The 24,628-nt window shown below is 31.4% G+C and overlaps 1 protein-coding gene across 5 annotated transcripts; it reads right to left on the bottom strand.

The window, feature by feature from the left end:
- Positions 1-1,225: 1,225 nt before the first annotated feature.
- LOC139528620 (BTB/POZ domain-containing protein 2-like) lies at positions 1,226-23,028 on the bottom strand. 5 transcript variants are annotated; one of them, XR_011665646.1, is made up of 4 exons: positions 6,190-6,558; positions 4,130-4,428; positions 2,072-3,692; positions 1,226-1,886 (listed from the first exon to the last, which is right to left on the bottom strand). XR_011665646.1 is itself a non-coding variant. In XM_071324665.1 (4 exons), exons 3-4 carry the CDS (start codon positions 4,402-4,404, stop codon positions 2,459-2,461), a joined length of 1,509 nt encoding a protein of 502 aa, XP_071180766.1. In that variant the 5' UTR covers positions 4,405-4,428; positions 21,711-21,777; positions 22,930-23,028; the 3' UTR covers positions 1,226-2,458. The 5 variants fall into 5 exon arrangements, 4 of the variants coding, with proteins under 4 accessions (XP_071180766.1, XP_071180765.1, XP_071180764.1 ...); XM_071324665.1 differs by lacking the exon at positions 6,190-6,558 and adding exons at positions 21,711-21,777; positions 22,930-23,028 and having other exon boundaries at positions 1,226-3,692; XM_071324664.1 differs by lacking the exon at positions 6,190-6,558 and adding an exon at positions 21,711-21,779 and having other exon boundaries at positions 1,226-3,692.
- Between the last annotated feature and the right edge of the window lie 1,600 nt (positions 23,029-24,628).

Genomic DNA, 24,628 nt, shown 5'->3' with positions numbered 1-24,628 from the left:
TCTTGTTGTCTCTGGTGGAGAGTAGTCGCATTATTAATCATGGCCACATCTTATCTTTATATTGAAATTAAACTCAATATTTGTTGAATTAACATGGCAGATGTAAGATTAACCCATATGCTAAAGTCTTTTCTCTTTTCAGTAACTGAGAGGATATGTTTTGTTTTTTTAGTTCTTACTCGGTGTTTTTTTTCAATGCTTTTCATGTATAGCTCTTTGTCTAATCTCAATGCGTTTTGTTAATTTAAGAAATTTTGATTTTGGTTTTGAAGGAAAATCTCTTTCATACTTCGATATCATATATAACTGCAAAATTTAAATAGACTATTTACTGTTGGGCCATGTGTTTGCCTGGTCTGTTTACGTCATCGGGTTTATGTCTCATTGAGATATATCAATCATATTATGACATTTTTCTTCAAGTCTCGTTTATTGATGACTCGGCTCATTTTAGCTATATATACGGTAGTTTTTAACAAACCATGCTTCTCTTTCATGTGACAAATTCCTGTATTGGTAATTCGTATGAGGCTCTTCAATGATAAAAGGCAACTAAATTTAAAATTGGATCTGTGTTTTCGTCTATTTATACAGAATATGCTTTATACTATGAACTTTCTTTCTGTTTGCATAGTTCAATCTTTATCTGGCGTGGCTCGTGTTGCTCAGTCTAGTTTTCTATGTTGTGTTTTGTATACTGTTGTTGTTTTAAGATGTCTTTTTTTTGTCATGGCGTTGTTTGTCATCGACGTATGCACGAATTTTAATTTCCCTTTGAGATCTTCCGCTTATCTTTTTTCTTCATTTTTTTTAATGTAGTATAATGATCTGGTGCATCCTCTGTTACGCTTCCAATTGTTTCTCAAATTCTAATCTCTTAACCATTTCCTTTATTTCTTGGCGTATAACGGGTTCATGGTCTTTCATCTTTTCTAGCTTAAAGTGTGTATCTTCTCTTTTGTTCTTCCTTGTACTTTCCCATATACTTCGGTGTTTTACATAAACCTTAATCTTGCGTTTAAATATACAACTGTAACGCTTGCCTCATAAACTGATAACGGAGTGTTTTATATTAAACAGATTCAAAATCAAGTTGTCGTCCCCTACAACTTCGCGATATAACCATGATAACATACAACTACTTAACTTGCGAATCACGGTATATCATGATAAAAGAAAGAAGAAAATGCTCACCATCAACTTAATTTACGAAAAAAAATTAGCGTTGATTTTCTTGTTTTTTAATAAGATAACACAAATTTGACAAGTTTGATTTACATAGTGTCTTTCGTCTATTCACATTCATATATATCTATATATACATTTCTACATTTTATATTGTATATAAACAGTTATATATACATAGTAAATATTCTTTTTTCACTATAATCCTTAATGTTTTTGATATTCGCTTGAAGTTTTACCATTATATCGACTGTTCTTCATTGGGTTTGAATTATTTTTAGCAAAGTTAAACACAAGCTCGCACTTACGATTACCGGTAGTAAAAGTTAGTCTTTCAATCAAGTTTTATTTTCCTCGAGTTATTTTCACTCTTGAATCGAATTAGTAATGCCATCTTTTATCTGCATTTACTATATTTTCCCAAAAATAATTTGCATTCGACACTCTCATCTTTCGTCACTCTCGCCCGTGGGTTCTTTATAATTTTGACAAGTTTATCATTTTAAATCGGACTTCATTCCCCGACACCTTGACGCAAAAGTTCACGACCCTTAATTTTGGAATTTAAACACTGAACTATACTTGAACTGTTTCAAAATTAATTTTCTTCGGCTTTCTAAATGGTTCCTTCTGTTTCAGAATTGTAAGTATCTACATGGGATTTAAAATAACACATCATCTTAACAGTATTTCGATCTTATCTTAAGATTTTCTTTGCAAATTAAGCCATAACCCTGTAAGTAATGTTTTGACAATGAGCTATATCTATGCGATAGATTAAAACAAATGTTATGCCCCAAAATTATATAATCCGTTATATTAAAACAAGACGTATAATATATATACTAATCACTTAATTTTGTATATTTTCCCCCAGTTTACATACAGACGTATATGTTCACTTTGTAGTGGTTGTAATTAATTATAGGCAAAATGTCTGTATTCAATTTCAATAACACTTACTTACTTACTTACTTATTGGTTCATACTATTTGTTTGTGATCACAGAGATATGAGGTTTAATGAAATTGAAAGTCCCCGTCCGTCGAACCACACCTATAACTACACAGGTACACACCCTTACGGGGTACTTTACCCAAGCCATTCCGTAACAACTACCCAATGTTCAACTGTTTACTAGGGTCAGATCAGGCGCCAAGAACGTACGCATCTTTACCTGAGTGCATTGAGCGATTTGCTTGGAGGATCCTATTTGGTTTTTTTTTACCAGAGTTGCAATCGGTTCATGCGTTCGCTCTGGGTGCCTTTGTGACTACCTTTCAAACAGTAGTCCTGGGAATTGACCACCTTCTGATGTTGTTAAATTCAAACCTAATTCATCATTTGTAATAAAAATTACCGATACTCCATTTTTAGAAACATTTAAAATACCATTTGTACCAAAATAACTGGGAGGTCCCTCAAATAATGCTCTTATTGTGTATACCCTTTCACTTTGTATTCTAATGGAAGGTTCCAGATCGAATTCGTATGGTGTTGTGGAACCGTTCGTTGTTATATCTCTTTCTGACGAATGCATTAGAGATAACTGACCACCTAAATCTTCGAATATTTCTAAATGTATGTGATAATCCCCCTCCCCCTCACAGCTACCGTAAAGATATATGGAACGAAGATTTACATTATGTGATGTCAAAAACGATATTGATTCTGGTGTATGCATATCGTATGTTTTGCCTCTTACATATGAGTTATTACCAAACCGATATATTTTAAATCTATCCGATCGACGAGTGAATACAGATGGAATTTGCTCCATTTCTGAAACATTGCCATCATTGTCCGATGTAGCAGAATCGTGTTCTCCATCGACAGAAACGTTAGTACCGTCCAGAACTTCACCCTGACGTCTTAAATATTCTTGTGGTCGAACTTCCGCTCCACATGTTAAATGCGAATGCACAACTCTGGAATTTTGAAAAGGTCTCGTTAAGTTCAAAGATTCCGAACCTCGATGAATATTCTCGTCAATATGCGATGCTATATTTTCTACTATATCAATATATGAGTCTTGTGGTAAAAACTTTTTACATACATTTAATAAATACACTTTATCCATTCTACCATAACGAATTAATTTCAATATATCGCCTAAAACTTTCCACTGATTTTCCGGAAGTATATCGATTCCTTGTCTTTGACATTCTCGCCCAGACCACAATATAATGGCGTCAAATATGTTTTCCTCTCGGACACCAAGTCGATTGTCCGATATAATTAATTTAATATATTCTGGCGAAAGTTCCTTAAAGCCATCTGATTCTAATACCTCTAACGGATACCGAAATATATAATCTAAACAAAGTTTTATCGTCCCGTCGTCATCGGCATAACTAAGTATAATACAGACGTTATCTATGGACATTTTTGTTTTTAATCTCTGTAAGCAACGTCTGACTAAGTCGGTCACTAAGTATTTTCGGGCGGCATACAGAAGTCCGTAAGCGTCCTGTTCATCAAGTCTGGTCTGATCATAATACATATATCTAAAAAATAAAAGATCAAAATATATCACACTAGCATTCAATTTCTTCAATTTTGAATATTTCGGATTTTTTTTTGGGTGCAATGTCCAAAATCTTCCATGCATTTTTATTCATATCAAAACACTGAAACAAAATTTTTATTTATTGAATTGTCCAGTCTACAGCTAACATGTATCATCGCTTTTAATGTTGTTAAGGTACCATATATTTTTCTTTGAAAAAGTTATAAATGAGATTTTGAGTTTTAATCCCACACGTGGTAAGTGCAATTCCGTTTTTCCGCCGAAGGTCGATAATCATCTCCAGCATCCTCCACTAATACAAACTAGCCACCAAGATATAGTCAATAGTACTGTAGTGTAAGTGTCGTTAAACATCAACAATCAATCAAATTTAGATTTATAATTATACATAAAAACAATGATGACAGAACTTACTCTAAAAGCTTCCGGAAAGAAGCAGGATCAACATCCGGTATTTCAATATGATCTGAATGTTCATGTAACGGACCAACCAGCATAGCTTCAAACACCTCACTACGCGATATGAGTGTGTATTTATGGGCCGAAATTTCCTGCTTTTGGTCTCCAGAACCCACCATAAATGTTATATCACAATGAAGTTGATTTTCAAACATATATCTGTTGCATTGGGCTGCGTTCCTTCCTGTTCTCCAGTCTTGATTGCCTGGTCTATAGATTTCATTATTCATATTTTTTGCAGTTTATTACCCTGTCTAATAGAAAAGGGAAAACAAAAACAATGAATATAAAAAGTAACACGAGCAGTGTAATGATCTATTACATGTGACATTGTCAGTTTTCAGATCAGTCCGTTTGACCGACCCCATCTACCAGAAGTCATTGAATATGACTTACAAAGAAGCGAATGCAACTGCATAAACTACGTTACTCTGGATGATGTTCAATATGCAATATGGGGGGGGGGGGGGGGGGCAATGAAGACTTATATACGATGACACCAAAACAAACAAAAAAAATATTGTCTTATTGTCTTTATTATTGATACCATAGATTTTGTTCTGAATAAGACCATGGATTTTGTTCCGAATAAGTTAGAACATATATCTATAATTGTTAACTTTTTATATATTGTGGCTCGGATGGAGAATTATCACAGTTTGGCACTCATAACACATCTTCTGTAATTTCCTTAAATTTTGTTATCCATAGTTTATATATTTGAATATTTCTGTTAGATTTCAGAAGAAACATAATGTCGCATTGGACTTAATTGTGATCAAATATGAAACAAAAAATTGAATGGCAAAATTATGATCCCTTTTGTATATCTCCAGTCTTTCATTTAAAGAAATGTAACGATATTTTATAAGTCAATCTAAACTATAGGTCTCTCTATATGCTGCGTTTTATAATACTTCAAAGTACCAAGAATGCCTTCCTCTGACTTTTTTAAATAGAAATTAAGTTGAACGTCTACATGTCCACTCTTTCAAAATTGTTAGTTTAAACATATTTTATTGTTCAAAATGACAAAAGGATCAGACACAAGTTTTACAACTTAGTAACGTCTTCTCCAAGACGTTACTAAGTTGTAAAATTATTTATTCAAAATTGTTAACATCCTTTTTCAGGAAACTTTTGAGTAAGTAACATTTCCATTCTCAATTTCATTTCAATATCATTCGAATATGATATAACCAATCAAAATTCTGGATTTTGTTCTTCAAATACCTGTATTTCACACCGAGCACTGAGTAAATTTAACTTCCATGTAAGATTCTGCTATAAAACAATTGCTATTGTCATAATTACAGTGATCAGAAAGTACAACGTGTAAAGCACAATTCCCTTACAAGTATATTTATTATAATTTTAGATTTGTGTCCTCTGTTTATTTCTTCCAATCACCAAGTTTAATTGTATTCTGTTAAAAACAAGAAAAAAATAAGCCAATTAGAACATACACACAGAAAAGATGGTGACAACGTATCTCTAGCTGCAATTGAAAATTTGTCAACATTCAGCCTTTCAAAGGCCCATATTTTAACCGAAGTTGAGATACAAGTTGAAAACAAAATCTATATATATGAAACGATATTACCTGTTTCGTCAATTCCTTTCAATATTATATTTATTTCTAAAAATTATTCTTCATTATTCCACCCAATAAATAATGTATATCCAAGACTGTTTAAATTTGTTTATTGGATGAGTTTAAATTTTTTTTGTCTTTTAAATGTTTATCACATGTTGAAAAGTTCTTTACTTTCACAAAATTTCGTCATTTATTTATTTTCTTAATCAGTTTGGGAAATATAAAAAAGATCGATTTGACATGTTTGAAAAGGATGGTTTTTTTTCACCCTGATTGAAAGTTTCACAAAATCTCGTCATTTTTTTTTTCTTAATTTCGGGAAATATCTTAAAGAACGATTTGAAAAGCATATACTTTGATATCTTTTTGAGTCTTTTTCAACATGAAAACAGTTACGTGTCCAAAAATTATTTCTTACCTAGTTTGTTATTCTGGCTTAAAAGTTGTCCTTTATTTTCGACTTGTGAGTTTGAATGTCCCTTTTGTATCTTTCGTCTCTCTTGTGGACTATCGACATATATATATATATATATATCTTATAGACATATGACATGATCATCGACATATGGATACCAAGCATATATGTCATTAGTATTTAAGGATTATAAGTGCGCAATTCTGACTCAAAATCTCATGATATATTTTTTATATATCAATAATAGATCATAAATTAATATGAAGAGGGAGATTTTTCTATATTGTCCGATATCAAGTTTGGGTAACTATTGTGCAAAAAAAACAACCAATGGCAATTGACACGACCGATCTATTATTCTCTCGAAACTACGAAAGTTCCAAACTGACTCATCACAGAACTTTTCTTGGGTGGGAACAATAAATTTAAAACTGGAATGTTCCTGTAGGCTGTACCTGTTGAACTGTATGTAAACGGAACAGTTTAGGAAAAGAAATGTTCCTGTTGAGTCTAGCGGAACAGTAAAATAGAATGTGCCAGTTAATGTTATGCTCCTTATTAATTACCTTTTTCCATGGGTACAGTAGAAGAGATTCCAGAAACAACTAGAATAAATTTATCTTCTTCCAAAAGTTATAATTAGAAAAGGTGTTTTCCTAGTTTTAAAACGAGGCTGTTGAATACTGGTTCTATTTAAAGAGGAGAGCAATACTAGTAGTTGTGGTACAGGTAAGAGAACCAGATTATATGTCTGGTCAATCAGTAAACCATATATTGATAACAGACAAACAGGTACAACATATATTGTGTGAGTTAATTTTTATAAACAAACTTTTTTTGCGGGTAATTGATACATGTTTATTTGTGTTATTAAGGAGGCTCGAGGGTATAAAAATTTCAGAAAAAAAAATTATTTGTTTTTCATTTCAAATTTTATTTGTTACCTTTTGTAGAATTGTTACTTATCATATGGTACAAAAATCATTCAAAACAAACAATTCGTGTTGGCCCCAGAGGACTTTTAAAATGTATACATCATTGAAAAAGTTCCAAATTATCTCCCTTTGGTGGAAAAATGCCATTTTTTGGCTTTAAAATTTAAATATCTTTTTTAACTCATCGGTGACCTATATTTTTTAATATAATATATAAGCTGTACTTAAACTAAATTATTGTAAAATTTGAGCGATTTCTGTAATAAATTTCTTTCTTTTTTTTTCGATATTACCTTTATTTCTCCTATTACTTCAACAGAAAAAAAAACACCTTTACAAAAATGTATGCTTCTTTCGAAGGCAGACTGTGAGCGCAAATGAACGGTGACCCCACTTTTTTATTTTATTTTTCTGTTAACTATAAGATAAAGTTCATTTATAGAAAAATATAGAGAAATCCTATATAAATGATTTAGACCCGCAAACCCCCTTAAGTACCAATCCGATCGTTTCGATTTTATTCTTATGAATATCTTATTTATTTAGTCTCTATCTATCAGAACAAACTATTTTTGGAATTGACGGTTGCCACTGGCAATACATCCTTACATCTGCTGTAACATATAAATTAAACGTGACGAAAGAAAAGCAACGGATGGAATAAAATTCTAAAAACTGAATTAAATACAAAAAAAATCCTTTTATGAGTCAAACGGTTAATCAGGGCCCGTAAACGAACATTCCAGGACGGGGTATCGTTTCGATCTACTAAGTCACTACCTACCCCATATCATCAGCTTTTTTTTTTTAAATACTGAATATGCAAATACTTTTTGACGAATTTTGGACTGTAGCAAATGCTTATCATGAAGAAGCTGTTCAAATAATATTTGCTTTACTAGTATAACAGATTTTTATTATTATCCAATCTTTATTAAAGAAATTTGGTATTTTCCATGTATATGTGAAACCACTACAAAAATATAGTATCATTCAAATGTATATATATATATCTTCTCTAATTGACATTTTACTAAAACCAAACCCATACAAATTAATAGAATTTAGGCCTTATCGGATGAATTCGAATTGTTAAAATAAAAAATGTATTACGTCGCGAAATCGAACTTAAGCAACAGGAAGGAATTGCTATGGAAATCTGTAGGCGTGACACATCTTTAAGGACGAGAATAGGGCAATGAAATAGTTAAAAGAAGTACAGCCAATTTCTCTTATTTGAAGAAAATCCACCTAACAATGCTTCTAACTTTTATTTTTATTAATTGTGCAGTACATCTCTTTAATTTGGATTGTAATTAGATATTTGACATAGCATCAGTTTCTGACCCAGAATGAATGTTACGGCTTAGAACATACAAATTCAAAATTGGACATGCATACACCTTTTTATGTTCCAACATCCAAAATCTTAATACATTGTTGATACAGCATATTAAAGAAACCCAATTATTTCGATGACATCAAATAAGTTTAATTTTGGACACTTTGGACCATAATCTCTACAAGTTTAAAACCGGGCCAAAAATTAAAAAAAAAAAAACGAAATATAATATGTCAGATTAGGCAAATCAAAGAACAAAAATCATTCATTTTTTGATGATATATCAAACAAAATACAAAAAGCATTTTCAGGAAACATGAATAACGTTTATTTTTTACAACTAATTACAAAATGGCTACGACAATCCCAACAATAATAAATCTCAAACATCCTAATGTGGTTTGAAACCTTGTGCTAAAATTTTATAGTGATCCTTACAATGTATCAACTAGATCAATTCACTTGCAAGGAATTAAAAGTTCAACTTTCAGCTAGAGATGAACAAGGCGTGATCAGCTAGTGGAATGTCGCCATTGAAAGTGAAACAATTAAGGGTTTATTGATTGATTCAATGTTTTTCTTACCTATAACATGTATAATTTGTAATCAACAGAACTAGAAAAATCCAATAGCACGAGTTCGCTATTTATTATGTCATCCTGACGGAGGTCGGGTGATATTGTTATTGTACGATTCTTTTTCCTATTTTTAGCTCACCTGGCCGAAAGGCCAAGTGAGCTTTTCTCATCACTTGGCGTCCGGCGTCCGTCGTCGTCGTCGTCCGTCGTCGTCCTGCGTTAACTTTTACAAAAATCTTCTCCTCTGAAACTACTGGGCCAAATTTAACCAAACTTGACCAAAATCATCATTGGGGTATCTAGTTTAAAAAATGTGTCCGGTGACCCGGCCAACCAACCAAGATGGCCGCCATGGCTAAAAATTGAACATAGGGGTAAAATGCAGTTTTTGGCTTATTACTCAAAAACCAAAGCATTTAGAGCAAATCTGACATGGGGGTAATATTGTTCATAAGGTCAAGATCTATCTGCCCTGAAATTTTCAGATGAATCGGACATTTCGTTGTTGGGTTGCTGCCCCTGAAATGGTAATTTTAAGGAAATTTTGCTGTTTTTGGTTATTATCTTGAATATTATTATAGATAGAGATAAACTGTAAACAGCAATAATGTACAGCAAAGTAAGAACTAAAAATAAGTTACTATGACCAAAATAGTCAATTGACCCCCTAAGGAGTTATTGCCCTTCATAGTCAATTTTAACAATTTTCTTAAAATTTGAAAATTTTCAATAAAATTTTCCACAGAAAGTACTGTTATAGATAGAGATAATTGTAAGCAGCAAGAATGTTTAGTAAAGTAAGATCTACAAACACATCACCATCACCAAAACACAATTTTGTCATGAATCCATCTGTGTCCATTGTTTAATATTCACATAGACCAAGGTGAGCGACACAGGCTCTTTAGAGCCTCTAGTTATTATTATTCCACACATTTTGTCCATACTATTTCTCGGAATCTTATGGACCAATTGTAATGGAACTATACCAGAATGTTAATAACCATTGTCAGAAGCTTTAATCATCATATTTTTATACAATATAGCTGTCCTCTATAAACATGCTGTGGATGATTTTGAGATTCATTGGAACTACGATGTTGTCATAGAAACTGATCAAAAATATCAAAAATTTGAAAATTCTTTTAAAATGTATAACACTTTTACAGAAATGTTGTCTGTTAAATCTAGATGTGGCATTTAACTTTGGAATTTCCAAAATGGCTGCCGTTACCATGGAAACAAGGCAAAAATATCGAAATGCTCAAAACTAAGTGAAACTGTACAAAAATGGTTAACATCAAACAAAGATGTTGCATTTTACCTTCAGATTTTCAAAATGGTCGCCGTTGCCATGGAAACAGCACAATTGTTGAAAATTGAAAAACGTACATAACGCTATGAAAACCGTCAAAAAAGATCTTTTGTAATACATATATCTGCATTCACTGATGTAAAAAAAATCAAAATGGCTGCCGTTTAGTGGCAATTGGGGAACCAGGGTGACATCCGCTATTGCTTGCAATGGCAATTCTAGTTTATATCTGTGTTTATCTTTACAACGGGTTATATAACGGATGGTCAATTTGATTGTTAATTAGATGGTTTCTTTACTAAAATTCACACAGCATGCTGATACAAAATTAGAGTTTATGCACCTATAATTGTTTATTTTAGACCCTTTATATTAGGATATTCGTTTTAGTATGTTATAAGTCCAATATGAGAATTTGAGATTTTGTGTCAAATCGGTGAACACGAGTTTGACAGCTAGGGCCCCTTTAAAATGTACAGAGAATTCATGTATTGCTGGGAATTATTTTTTTAACTTTCGAGACGAACACAATTTTGTCGTTCTAAAAAGAAAATATATATATTTTTTCTAAATGAAGTAAAAAGGGAAAAAAAAGAAAAAAAAATGAAAAACATTTCCTTATAAATTTCAGTGTTAACTATTTATTTTCAATTCACACTTGAGAAAATATTTTTTTCATATATAAATCAATTAGAATATTTTGCCAGTGGTATGTTTTTATATTCTCAGAGTTGCAAAGTATTATTTTTATTTACAGAATTTTTGTATTTGACGTACAGATAGATTTGGGGTCTCTATATTAAACATTGAGGCAGCTGGGAAATAATGAGGACAATTAAACTGTCAGAACCAACATTTCTAGGCAGACTTATTTTCAAATAGCAAGGATGTAGTTACAAACGTTAGAAAATGGGTCAGAGTATGGGAAAATTGAACTTCATTGAAGCACCTATGCATTTTAATTGGAACAAAATGAGTCCAAAAGGGCGGCCTGCTACGTCACAAGAGTCACGTGATGTCTAACAAAGCTGGATATGACTCAAATGATTGTATGCAAACCGGAAATATATTAGTTTTGGGACTCTTTTTTGGTCCCTTATTACAAAATAACTACGACAACACTTAAAAAAACATCCACCATCCTTGAGCTAAAACTTCATACAGATCCATACATAAAATTGAGAATGGAAATGGGGAATGTGTCAAAGAGACAACAACCCGACCATAGAAAAAACAACAACAGAAGGTCACTAACAGGTCTTCAATGTAGCGAGACATTCCCGCACCCGGAGGCGTCCTTCAGCTGGCCCCTAAACAAATATATACTAGTTCAGCGATAATGAACGCCATACTAATTTCCGAATTGTACACAAGAAACTAAAATTAAAAAAATACAAGACTACCAAAGGCCAGAGGCTCCTGACTTGGGACAGGGGCAAAAATGCGGCGGGGGTTAAACATGTTTATGAGATCTCAACCCTCCCCCTATACCTCTAGCCAATTTAGAAAAGTAAATGCATAACAATACGCACATTTAAAATTCAATTCAAGAGAAGTCCGAGTCTGATGTTAGAAGATGTAACCAAAGAAAATAAACAAAATGACAATAATACATAAATAACAACAGACTACTAGCAGTTAACTGACACGCCAGCTCCAGACTTCTATTAAACTGATTGAAAGATTATGATTTCATCATATGAATATGTATACTCAATCTATTGTCTTCAAAGCAATTTATTTTCCATGAACCAGTAACAATGCTTGTGTTTTTAACATTTTTGACCCATAATTACAAATCAGCTACGACAATACCACCCTAAATCTGTCCCAACATTCGTATTGTGGTTTGAAACCTTGTGCTTAAATTTCATACACTTATACTCAAGAAATAGAATAACAAAAAAAACCAAAATCCAAGGAAAATTCAAAACAGAAAGTCTCTAATCAAACGGAAAAAATCAAAAGGTCAAACACATTTAACGAATAGATAACAACTGCAATATTCCTGACTTCATACAGCCAGTCGTATTCAATCTTTTACATATTATAGTTCTTTCTTTTTTTTTTATTATGTCAAATCATTGTATTTGATTTTGTTTACTTTTAAAAATTGACATAGACTGCGAAAAGGTAAACTAATACAAATACAGAACTTCGAGGAAAATTCAGGACGGAAGTCGCAATCAAATGTTAAAATGAAATGGTCAAACACGTCAAACAAATATTGACACAAATTGACGACTTCACACTAAAATCTATGACAAACGGAATGATTTCAACTTCCTGATTATCAATTTCTCTACAGTAACATTCCTGACTTCATATAAAGGAGTGTGCTCCTTACGCAGAAACTGCCCTAACAGGTTATGAGGAGGAAAGTTTAAAAATCTGACTCCGTAAATTTTATATACAACATCTCGAATTGGTTGATATATACGATGTGTCTGTGTCTAAACTAACTAATGACATTTTTACTACGTCTTAGATTGTGGTTTAACATCTATGTCGTTATCTGATAAGTATCGAACGTGACCTTTTCCCGAATATGACTGTTATACTGAGGACGAATGTACATTGCTATACAACGTGTCTCGATATTTTGTACATCCAACATTCATGTATTTATTTTTTATGTTTTTCTGCCATGGTTTCGGTGGAATACTGTATTATGTCGTATCGTTTGTTGTCCAAATAATTATAAAATTGCCTTTCAATATCATCATTGTCATATTGCCGAATATAACTGTTATACTCCAAAGAGATTATTTTCAAAGAATTGGTGATATATATAATTATAAAATTTGGCGTAATAAGTTTACATTTTTAGTAGAACAGGCAAAGAAAAAATATTTCCAAAATGCTATTTCAAATTGTAAAGATAGTAAAACTATTTGGAAGTATGTCAAAAGTCTAAATCCTAAAAAAGTACATAATAATATCACGCATTTAGAATATAAAAATAGTGTAATTCAAAATGATGTTGATATAGCAAATACATTTAATGTGCATTTCACAAATATTGCTGAAAGTATAGTTGATGACAAATTATGTAATAATGATGATGGTGCCAGATTTGATGCACTCAATAAATTTGTAAAATTAAAGTTACAAACGGGTAGTGAAAAATTCATTATACCAGAAATGAGTATTTTAGATGTAAACATGTATTTAAAAACTTGACAAGTCTAAAGCAACTGGTTTAGATGATGTCGGACCAAATATTTTGAGTATGTGCAGCGATGTCATTGCACCAGCCTTGACATATATATTTAATCTAAGCATCAAAAGTGGTAAATTTCCAAGTATTTTTAAAACTGCAAGAGTTTGCCCAATTTTTAAAAGTGGCGATGCCTGTAATCCTGATAATTATAGACCAATAGCAGTTTTGCCTTGTCCCTCAAAAATCATAGAACGACATATAGCTAATAGTTTGTATATATTTTTAAATAGTAATGACCTTCTTAATACTACACAGTCAGGTTTCAGACCTAAACATTCGTGTACTACTGCACTTACTAAATTAGTAGATGAATGGTTGGCAAATATAGATAATGGAGAGATAAACGGAGTTATATTTTTAGATTTAAAGAAAGCTTTTGATCTGGTTAATCATATAATTTTATTGAAAAAACTTGAATATTATAATGTTTCAAATTGTACACTAGACTGGTTTAAGTCATACTTGTTTGAATGAAGCCAACAAGTTAAGGTCAATAACGTCATGTCTAATACTAAATGCATAAAAACTGGGGTACCACAAGGTTCTATCCTGGGCCCTCTGTTATTTATTTTATATATCAATGATTTACCACTTAATATAGAACATTCATTAATAGATTTATATGCAGATGATTCTACATTACATTGTAAAGGTAATAATTTACTTCAGTTAACTTCTAACCTTCAAAATGATATTCATGTAATTGAAAACTGGTGTTCGCAAAATAGTATGAAATTAAATGCCAAAAAGTGTAAATCAATGATTGTTGGTTCAAAACAAAGACTTTGTTCAACTGGAAACAGTTTAGATATCAATATTTCAAATGAACAAATAGAAAATGTAGATTGTGAAAAACTTCTTGGTTTATATATTGACAAAAACCTAAATTGGAATCAGCAGATAGATAAAATGTCATGTACTATATCAAACAGAATCAATTTATTACAAAAGATAAGAAAATATTTACCTATGCATATACGTATTATCTATTTTAATGCTTATATTCTGCCATTATTTGATTATTGTTGCAATATATGGGGAAGCTGTTGTGAAAGTGGAATAAATAAACTTAATAAGTTATTAAAGAAATCTGCTAGGGTTATAGTAGAAGCTGACATAATTACATCATCCAGTTTATTGTTTAATAGTTTACGCTGGTTAAATGTGGAAAAACGCATTCAATACCAAAAGGCAATACTTGTATTTAAATCATTAAATGGTATGGTTCCTAACTATTTACAAGAAAATTTTCATTTTACTGATAATCAAAATTATAACTTACGTTCAGCTGATGAAAAACTATAAAGATTATTTATTTATTTATTAATTTATTTACTGAATATGAATTTGCATTGCTGTGCGGCGTGTCTCTGTGATTTGTACATCCAACATTCATGGAATTATTGTTTCTGTTTCTGTTATGGTTTCAATTCGATTATGTGTTATGTCTTATCGTTTGTAGTCCAATTAATTATAAAATTGTCTTTCACTACAACATGTACAATAATATTGTCATGAAAATTGTTTGGACGAATATTGTGAAAATAATTGTATAAATGTCGAGATTGCATATTAGTAAAGTAAGCGCGTCACTATTTTTTGATATCCTGCATGATAGTCGTTGATGGCATATATCCGTTGTTGTTCTGTAGTTTGCATATTGTGTCGACTAGTCAAAAACATTTATTGAATTTTATCATCGGTACAATGAAATCATTCGTAAATATAAACAGAGATGGGTCCGATTACTTTCAATGTAATTGATTAAATTACAATTACTTTGTCATTTGTACGATTAAATTAAATTAATGATTACATCATTTCTGAAAGTGTCTGATTAAATTAATGATTACATTAGCAAAGTAATCATGATTACATCTGATTACAATGAATTTAAAAAAAAAACATTTTGAATGATATGAATGAATTAACATTTGATACAACTAAAGCACTTTTTAGAAAGCATTTTGTTTTATACATTAGAAAATGATAACTTCAAATTTCATCTATTTATTAAACCACAAAAGTTCACAACATACATACATGAACATTGTGTCACTGGTTATGACCCATTACACTTTATTAGCATTGATCTCTGAATTATTTTGACCTCCATTGAATATGGCATTATAAAGAGTTTGCTGTTTGTCTTCTGACCTCTTTGAGACTTTATATGTATTTCAAGGTGCAGTTTATGGAAATTAAAATATGGATGAAATAAAGTTACCAGATAAAAACTATGTAAAATTTTAATCAAATTGTTTAATCAAATTGTAAACAAAATACAAGTCCTATAAATCATTGCATTTTACATGTCCAGTTTAAGAAAATACAAAAATTTGCTTATCTTGAACAAGATATTTGTTCAACTTTTAATTTAGTTTGTGCTAATTAGATAAATTTTCACATGTCTAATTAATCTTTTAACGTATTCATTGTCCTACAGCTATACTCAATTGGAAATTTCAATAAAAACAAACCTTAATTGGTTACCTACATGTCAATTCAAAGTTGACAAAAATCACAATATTAACAAAGGATCATAATCCAGGATTAAAGAAAAGTATAATATTACTTGAATATAACAGTTATTATCAAATATATATATGTACATCTTTAAATTGTGAATATATGTACAATATCTTTTAATAAGGCCAGTAAAATATATTTTACTAATTTTATTACATGTCTCTTCTTAGGCTATAAATGATGACTTTTCAATACTGTAACAGTTTATTTTTTACTGAAGTATACAAATCAATTAACAAGCTTTATAAAGTAAACCAAACTATCTTAACATGTAAACATTTATTAAATAAGAATAACAAAATTGTTCATTTATTGACCATAAACACAGTTTAGATTTTTTTCTTCATTGTAATCAGAATGTAATCATAAAGTAATCAGGATTACAGGGTATTTTGAAAAGTAATTGATTAAATTAAATTACATGTAAACTGATTTTTGGCTGATTAATGATAACAATGATTACATGAAAAATTGATTGTAATCAATTACAGCTGATTAACGATTACAATTACAATTACCCCAAGTCTGAATATAAATCAACATGCAGACATCTTATACGTTCATGTAATACACATCCAATCTTTTATGACAGTATTCTTTACAAAGCACACAAATGGCGGCATTAACCTCAAAAACTTACAAAACCTTTAAACAGGCTTGTTAAGCAGGAATTTAGTTACGATACTGTTGTCAGGTCTTTGAAGATTCCATATTTTGGCTTTAATATTGATTCACTTATACATGTTATAGTGTCTGCATCGGAAATACAAAAATATTTTAAAACCAGTTGGCATAATACGGGTTATGTTCTTGTCATATATTTTATGATGGTATACTACTTAACCCCTCATGGGATGGATTGTGCTTGACATTCATATGATGAAGACATAATCTTTCAATCAGTTTAATTGAGGCGTGGAGCTGACATGTAAATGAGACAATATCTGAAAAAATCAAATTTTTGGCAATAAGAAAAAATATAAAAACAGTCTTTAGACCCGGTATTTTAATAGCACAAATCGAAGAACACACATTGGAGATCTAGGAACTGTTGTCTGTAAATCAAACAATTGTTAAATGTGGTAACAATTACAATTTCAAAAACGGTACAAAATAATTCCAATTCTTTCCTGTAACCAAAATGAATCAATTTTAAAAAGTTTCTAATGGGAATAAGGAATAAGTTTAAAACACTATTTGTGGTTTACTTGTATATCCTGCAATAGTTTAGTGAAGGCCAATTATTGATTTTAGCATTTGTAATACAAAAGGTTTAGAAATATACTAAAATATAGTCAGAGATGTTGGTAACATGAAAAAATCTTGAGTAACAGGACAACGGCAACAGCACAGAGTTGGTAACAGAAAGGATTTTTTTCTGAAAAAAAATGCTTTATTTTATAGTTTAAGAAAAATACATCATTTCAGATTGGTCACAACAATGTCATTTATCCTTCGAAACTGTATTTGCCAGATGAAAAATCTGCCTAGGAAATGAAAAATTCTAAAATAAATTCCGTTCTGTTACTATCTACTACACTAGAATTGCACAATGTTCTCTGCTGTTATCAAAAGTAAAAAACATATTTTTTCATTCAATATACTGTATATTACTTTGAAATGTATTTAATATGGTGTTGATATCTTATATTAAATGAAATGGTTGACATATAATAGATTAGCTTTTTGATTCATCATTGAAATTGTCTTGAACATCCTTCCTGTTACTGTTTATGGCTATGCTGTTACATTTTATCAGATAATATGACAGAACTTAACAGAAAGGAATTACGCAGTACTTTTTGTTCATTTACTCGAATTGTGTGGAAGTTTACTTTCATCTACATATCAATTTGATAAGATACTATAAAAAACACATGTACTGTTATAGTGCTGACAATGAAATATTCTCAGGAGGTACACAAAAAGGCTGTAATAGGAGAGAACAACAAAATTATTTTTCTCCAAATTCTGATCTTTGGGGAGTTCAGTTTTATAAGCTGGCTGCTATTCACCGAAACAAATGGATCATACATTCAGGAAATGATGCTCTTCACATTACATTACAAGAAATAAATTTTTGGTCTATCAAACGGTACAACAGGTGGGAAAAAAACCCAGCGGTAACAGGAGGGATGTACCCCTGAGATCTCACAAAACATGTTTAACCCCAACCCTTGTCCCAAGTCGAGATCCTCTGCCCTTTGTTAATCTTGTATGATGTTTAGTTTTAGTTCATTTACATATTTCGGATTTTAGTATGACGTGCATTATTGCTGATCTAGTATAATCTTGGCCTGAACTTTTTGTGGAATTCACATGATATAACTAATGTAGGTTTGATATTGTAAAAAAACGTATTAATGATAAAGTTTTACAAGAGTGGTCAGCATCTTTATCTGAATGTGAAAAACTTTGTATGCATCAAAGAATTCAGACAGATTTTTGTCTTGATAATTACTTAAATTTATTTTGTGATGTTCAATTACTTGAAAAACTACATAGTCGGACACTTCAATTAAATATCGAAGTTGGTAGATATACCATTACTCCAAGATTATTATGATTATTTCTTTGTTGTAATATGAACGTTGTTGCAGAAGAACATCATTTTGTTTTAGTTTGTTCTGTATATACAGATATGTAAGGTTACATTCTTTACCAAAATACTTGTATTCTTGGTCAAATATTTATAAACTAGATCATTTGTGTATCTGCCAATAAAGCTCTGACTATGAAATAATGTAATTATGCTAAAGGCAGCATGGACAATGAGTTGTCAAATTAGAGTTTTTGTTTTCGATCTAAGAGTATGACTTCCCTCTTGTATCTTTCACCCATCTTTTAGTACTTAACATTGTATCATGTTTGTTGATTTCTGCTGTTTATCATTGTGTCATATATGTAATATATGTTTTGTTTGCCATAACGTGTAATTCTTTTTGAAAAAAAATTCATTCATTTATTCATTCATTAGTACACATTTTTGTTTAGGGGCCAGTTGAAGCACGGCTCTGGGTGCGGGATTTTTTTCTCTCGTGCTATGACAATACGTAACAATGAAAGCAAACTTGAAACTTCTCATGCTTAATTGAATTTATCGGAAACACTTATTGGCTTACGAAAAACTTAAAACAGCTCAAGAAAATGATAAAAAAAACTATCCGTTATACTTAGCAAGCAGATCATGAAACTGAGGTTGATATATTATATGTATGTTGTTATAAGAAGTCAGGAATTAAGATGAGAAAATGGAGACCACTGATGTCCCTGCAGACTGATAATTGTACCCACAAAAATATACAGAAAAGACATTTCAAGTTCATGACTTAAAGTATAATTGGTGGGTCATTTAATAGTAAATGAAACTTGTCAGAAAAATTATAGATCATTACTTTTGATCAAAATTAAAACATGATACTAGTAGTAAATAATGCAATAGATCCTGTCAATCAAGTCAAATGATAAGAAACCAAAACAAGAAGATACATGTAGTGCTTGCCCATCCAGTTAAAGTGACAGAAGGTTAGGTTACAGATGCTCAAATCTCGTAACGAAAATCAACGTGACGAATAAAAACCATAGAAGTCGCATGAATTCCAAAAGGAGCGAGACCATGTGCGTCTACAGGATATGAGTGCTTTGCATTCATAGCTTAAAATTGGAATTCACACTCTAGTCAAATTGTCGCAATAGTAAACATGATGTCAGTTGTATTTCTGTTGGAGCAGTATTTTGTAGAGCAAACTCCTGTTAATGAAATCAAAATCATATTGTGTTTATATATACCAGCGTTATGTATTAATTGCGATACGTAAACTCCATACAATGGTCTAGAGAGTTTGTTTCTGCTAAGAATTGAGTAGTTGACAATCAGAAAAATAAAATCATCACGTTTGTTATAGATTATACTTTGAAGTTGTCAATCTTTGTCAATATCGAGGAAAGGATCAAGGTATGATGCAGATCATTATACTCTCCGTTAAATCATTTAACTCAAGTTCACAAGGGTACTTAAGATGTATGGGATCATTGAAATATGGACTATTGACTGAAAAAACATCACCAATACATTTTAAAGTGCAGTCAAATAACTTAGAGATGTTTTCCCTTTGTCTGTAAAAAGGTTCTGTAGGAATTCTGCTTCAAATTTTATGAGTACAAAAACAAGTCGAATAGAACTTCTGCAACTGAGCAATTGATACCGTTAATATTGTTAGTATAACATGCATCGACATGACAAAATGTAAAACAATTTAGAAGAGAATACCAATGGCCTGATAAATATACAAAACAAACGATAACATCTGAATTACTGGTTACTGACTTGGAAATGGCACATGCAATACGTGTTGGCAGATTCCTTGTTTCGGTCTAAATCAATAAAAGCAACAGTAGTATACCGCTGTACTAAATTCATCAATCGATTCAGAAAAAACAAACAAATCCGGATTACAAAATTAAACTGAGGGAAACACATCAAATATAAGAGGAGAACTACGACACAACAGAAACACAACATTAAAATGTAACACACACAGAAAAGACCTATGATATAATGGCTTTTTTGTGACTTGGTACAGGACATTTTAAGAATAAAAATGGTAGGATGAACCTGGTTTTGGGGCATGCAAAACCTCCCGCTTTTATGGCAATGTTAAATATAACATTAAAATGACAATATTACATGACAGGACTACAATACAAATAAATGAGCGAACATATAGGACAGAGAAACACACGAACAATAGCTAACAAAAGGTACCAGGTTTAAAATTTAATACGCAAGACGCGTGTTTCGTACACACAAGACCAACGGGGAGGCTCAGATGAAAAAAGTTCGAAAGCAAAAACAAGTACAAAGCATTGAGGACAGAGTTGTAATAATAGGGATAGTGTTGTAATAGCCTAACATAAAACATACTATACAAATATTATGAAAAGGGTGTGACTCATTAGATCGATACGAAGTACAAAAACGACTGAAAAAAACCCAATATAGACCAAACGTACCGATTTGAGACAGTTTTGGTTTCTGAAGGCTAGTCAACATTATGCATATTTTAGAATATGCTTCAACCAGAATTCCGATGTCTATCCCAACTAGAAATATTTGGGCTACTAGTACATTATATACGTTAAGCGTTGGTTCAATTTTTCAATTAAATCAGACTTGTGAGTCTGTGAAGTCTGATCACAGTTTAAGTTTTTGTCTGAAATTTATCAGCCAGATGCGTTTGAGATTATGTGAAATGCAAGTTCCATTATCGGAATTAATAATAATAAAATATTTGCAAACATTTCTGAATTTACTGTTCTTTGCCTTTGATTGTTGTTAGGGAATTTATATATTGATCTTTGAGTCCATTTAAACTCGTTTTTGAACAATTAATTGTGTTGATTGGCAAAATTGTAGTTAGATGATGCACCTGAAACAACAAAATCGTTAACTTATCCATTGAAATTTAGAGAGAAATATATAAAGTCTTGGAAATAACCAAATTAAGATTATGTTAAGCGCAAGGTGAAAGGGAAGTTTGGTATGATAGACAAGTCAAACAAATATACTTTCAACGAGGTGACAATATGGTGTTATATTTACCGCTGCATAGTAATGCACCACAAGCTAGATATTGTTGGCTATACACCATTGACACAACGATGAACTCCTGTACGCTGCAAAGAAAAAAACAAAATTAGCCATTATAACATGATCAATCATAGTGTGAATTATAAATTGAATTTTAAATTAAAAACCAGTAGTCATTTGCAATGCTTTCTGTAAATCTATAGGATCTATCACCAGAGATTTCATGCCATTTGAAGTGACTAAATTCTAGCTTTTTTTCTTTAGATAAGTTTTAAATAAGAAAAGCTGATATAAAGGGTAGGGAAGCCTAATATGGAAAACCTCTTTTAGAAAAGAAGAAAAGACAAATAACAGTCTACAAAACACTACACAGAATACTGAAGATTGAGCAACATTTACACTAACAAAGAAATATGTGTTCGTTAGAGGTGGTCTAGAATGCATGGTAAGTAGTGACAAAAGTCGTTGATATGTCGCTTTTTGGTGATGTTACAATTATGATGATAAGAACAGAAGGATTATGGCTTTTGCTCAATGCTCTTCAAATTTGTTCTATATTAAACCTTTTGCAGATGAAACGTGAATCTGGCGTACACAATTGAGACCCACCATCTTTGATGAGTCTTTTTCACTATACCAAGCTTAAATCAAAACCTGACGGCAGATTTAGTGGTATTTATCTCTCAAAACCATGATAACAACACTTTATACATCCTGTGAGTCCGATCGTAAATAATGCACATATCATCAGGTTTGAAGGCCATCGATGTAAAAATATGTAGAAACGTTAGGAGCAATGTGACCAAAAGGAACATAAAAATAATAGCCAATTTCCATATTAGATCAGATCAAAATGTCTTAGTATCTGTCAACAAACTATAAAAAAGTAAACTCACAAAAATACTGAACTCAGAGGAAAATCAAATCGGAATGTCCCTACTCACATGGCAAAATCTGATGACAAAACACATCAAAAACGAATGGACAACATATACAGATACACATCATTGATATCATTTCATGTCTACACTAATATTTTGATATGCAAATGGAAATGGATAAACAAGGGGGAGTGCTGGAAATATTTATCAAGAAAGAAACACTGCCAATCATTGATACACATTCTGACATCTTGGAATATCGATTGTGTTACATCGTTTTACCTTAGTGTCTATTTTTGAAGGTTTATGATGAGGCAGTTAATGACGAAAAACAACTGTAGACAACGTACCTTAAAATGTAGCTTGAATGATATGAATATAATTATATCTTTCAAACCAGCTGTTATCACAGAAGCCACATTGTTATGTAAGAGGAAATTCCCTACTACATATATAACATGAGATGAGTAAAAATAGAAACGGTTATTTCCCATGCACACTTTACTGTAACACATGATAACATCAATATAAATTCGCCGTAATAACCCTATTAACACTATTTCTTAGTTTTTTCTTCTTCTGATATCTTTTCCACTTATATTATTTGTCACTGTGTGAATGTAGAGGTTGTAGTCAGTGTATTATATACACAAAAAAAATAATTGGACAACCTTTGATAATAAAATATACAATCTCCGAAGTAATTGTCCTACTTATTTTCCAAAAAATATTTAAAAAACACATTATTTGGATAAAAGCATACATTAGATGGACTTAGTAGGGAGTGCTTCGGTTTAAATATACAGCAAAGTTTCCAATAAATTGTACGTTGATAAATAAAAAAAAATACTCCAACAGGAAAGTTTCACATTAAATGCATTTTGCTCTTTTTAAACTCCCTTGTAGAATTTCTTGTGTTCTTGTCTTATAAACCTTTGTTTTATTCTGGGTTGGAGCATTATGGAGGAAAGTAACTACAGAAAAGTGCTTAGAACGCATCAAATGTAGAAAGTTTCATTTGCATTTTCTAGTTTAACTACTGTGTACTAAAATCCCTTCAGACAAAGTTTTACATACACATGTATGGTTCTTTGTTTGGACCATAACTGTTTTATGCTTTGAAACGTATATGGACTTTCCAAAGTTTTGATGTCAACCGTGCCTTAAAAGACAGTGGGAAAATACCTATCGTCATCTGTGACACTGACTTTTCGAAACCGTCAACCAAACCATGATGGCGTCTGTAAACTTTTTAATGATTGACTTTACCACTTGAAACCCTTTGTTATACTTGTCAGCAGCAGATTTCTATTAAGGAATTTATGATAGGAATTGTTGCTCTGAAATACCGTTTTAACTGGTACATATTTATTCTATATATCCAGGAGCTGCCTAATTGTGACAGAAATGGAAAGTTTTTAATTGCCTTAATTTGGAAGCTGAAATCATCTCTTTTGTTGTATAGATTGTTAATCAATCAACACTCGTTGTAAAAATATAGATATAGGCGAATATACTACCTTTTTGTATTATCCCTCAGATCCTCTTGATTAAAATCTTTCTGATATGAAAAAGAAACACGTCGACAAGAAGAGCAGTACAGCTAGGTTCGTTTGAAATAGCGATTGTTTAATAAACAAACCTTGGATTTTCCAGGAAAGTAAGCAGTTTCCGTTACACTAGTACACAAGACCAAATATGTAAATTTGTGAACAGTGCTTTCATTTGGTATTAAACATTGCTGTGCTATTGTAACCACTGACTCATATTCTGGTTGTCCTCTAAAAGACGCTGTGGTATCGTACTTTTCTACTTATAAGCATCCAAAGTTAAACTTTGTTCATTATCAGATCAAAAACATCCTCTTGACGTTTGACATATATTGGAGTAAATTTAATTCGTAAGTTTCCTTTTAAAAAGTTTTTCACTTTATTAATGTCCGTGATACTTTTATTCACATAGTCTGGTAAATTATGTGGATGCTTATACAAATGAGTTTAAAAAAGGTGTAATTGATGAAAAAAACACAGCTTAGCTTGAAATTAACAA

This window comes from Mytilus edulis, chromosome 6 (assembly GCF_963676685.1).
Source record: "Mytilus edulis chromosome 6, xbMytEdul2.2, whole genome shotgun sequence".
NCBI classification, from domain to species: domain Eukaryota; kingdom Metazoa; phylum Mollusca; class Bivalvia; order Mytilida; family Mytilidae; genus Mytilus; species Mytilus edulis.
The sequence above is the reverse complement of the archived record's forward strand: the minus strand, read 5'-3'. Positions and strand labels throughout refer to the sequence as shown.

Bases quoted from the DNA above. Each gene is read 5' to 3' on its own strand.
- LOC139528620 (XM_071324665.1), bottom strand. From the start codon at position 4,404: ATGAATAATGAAATCTATAGACCAGGCAATCAAGACTGGAGAACAGGA. The intron at 3,693-4,129 runs GTAAGTTCTGTC...TTTATTTTTTAG, and splicing joins TCTTTCCGGAAGCTTTTAGA to ATATATGTATTATGATCAGA.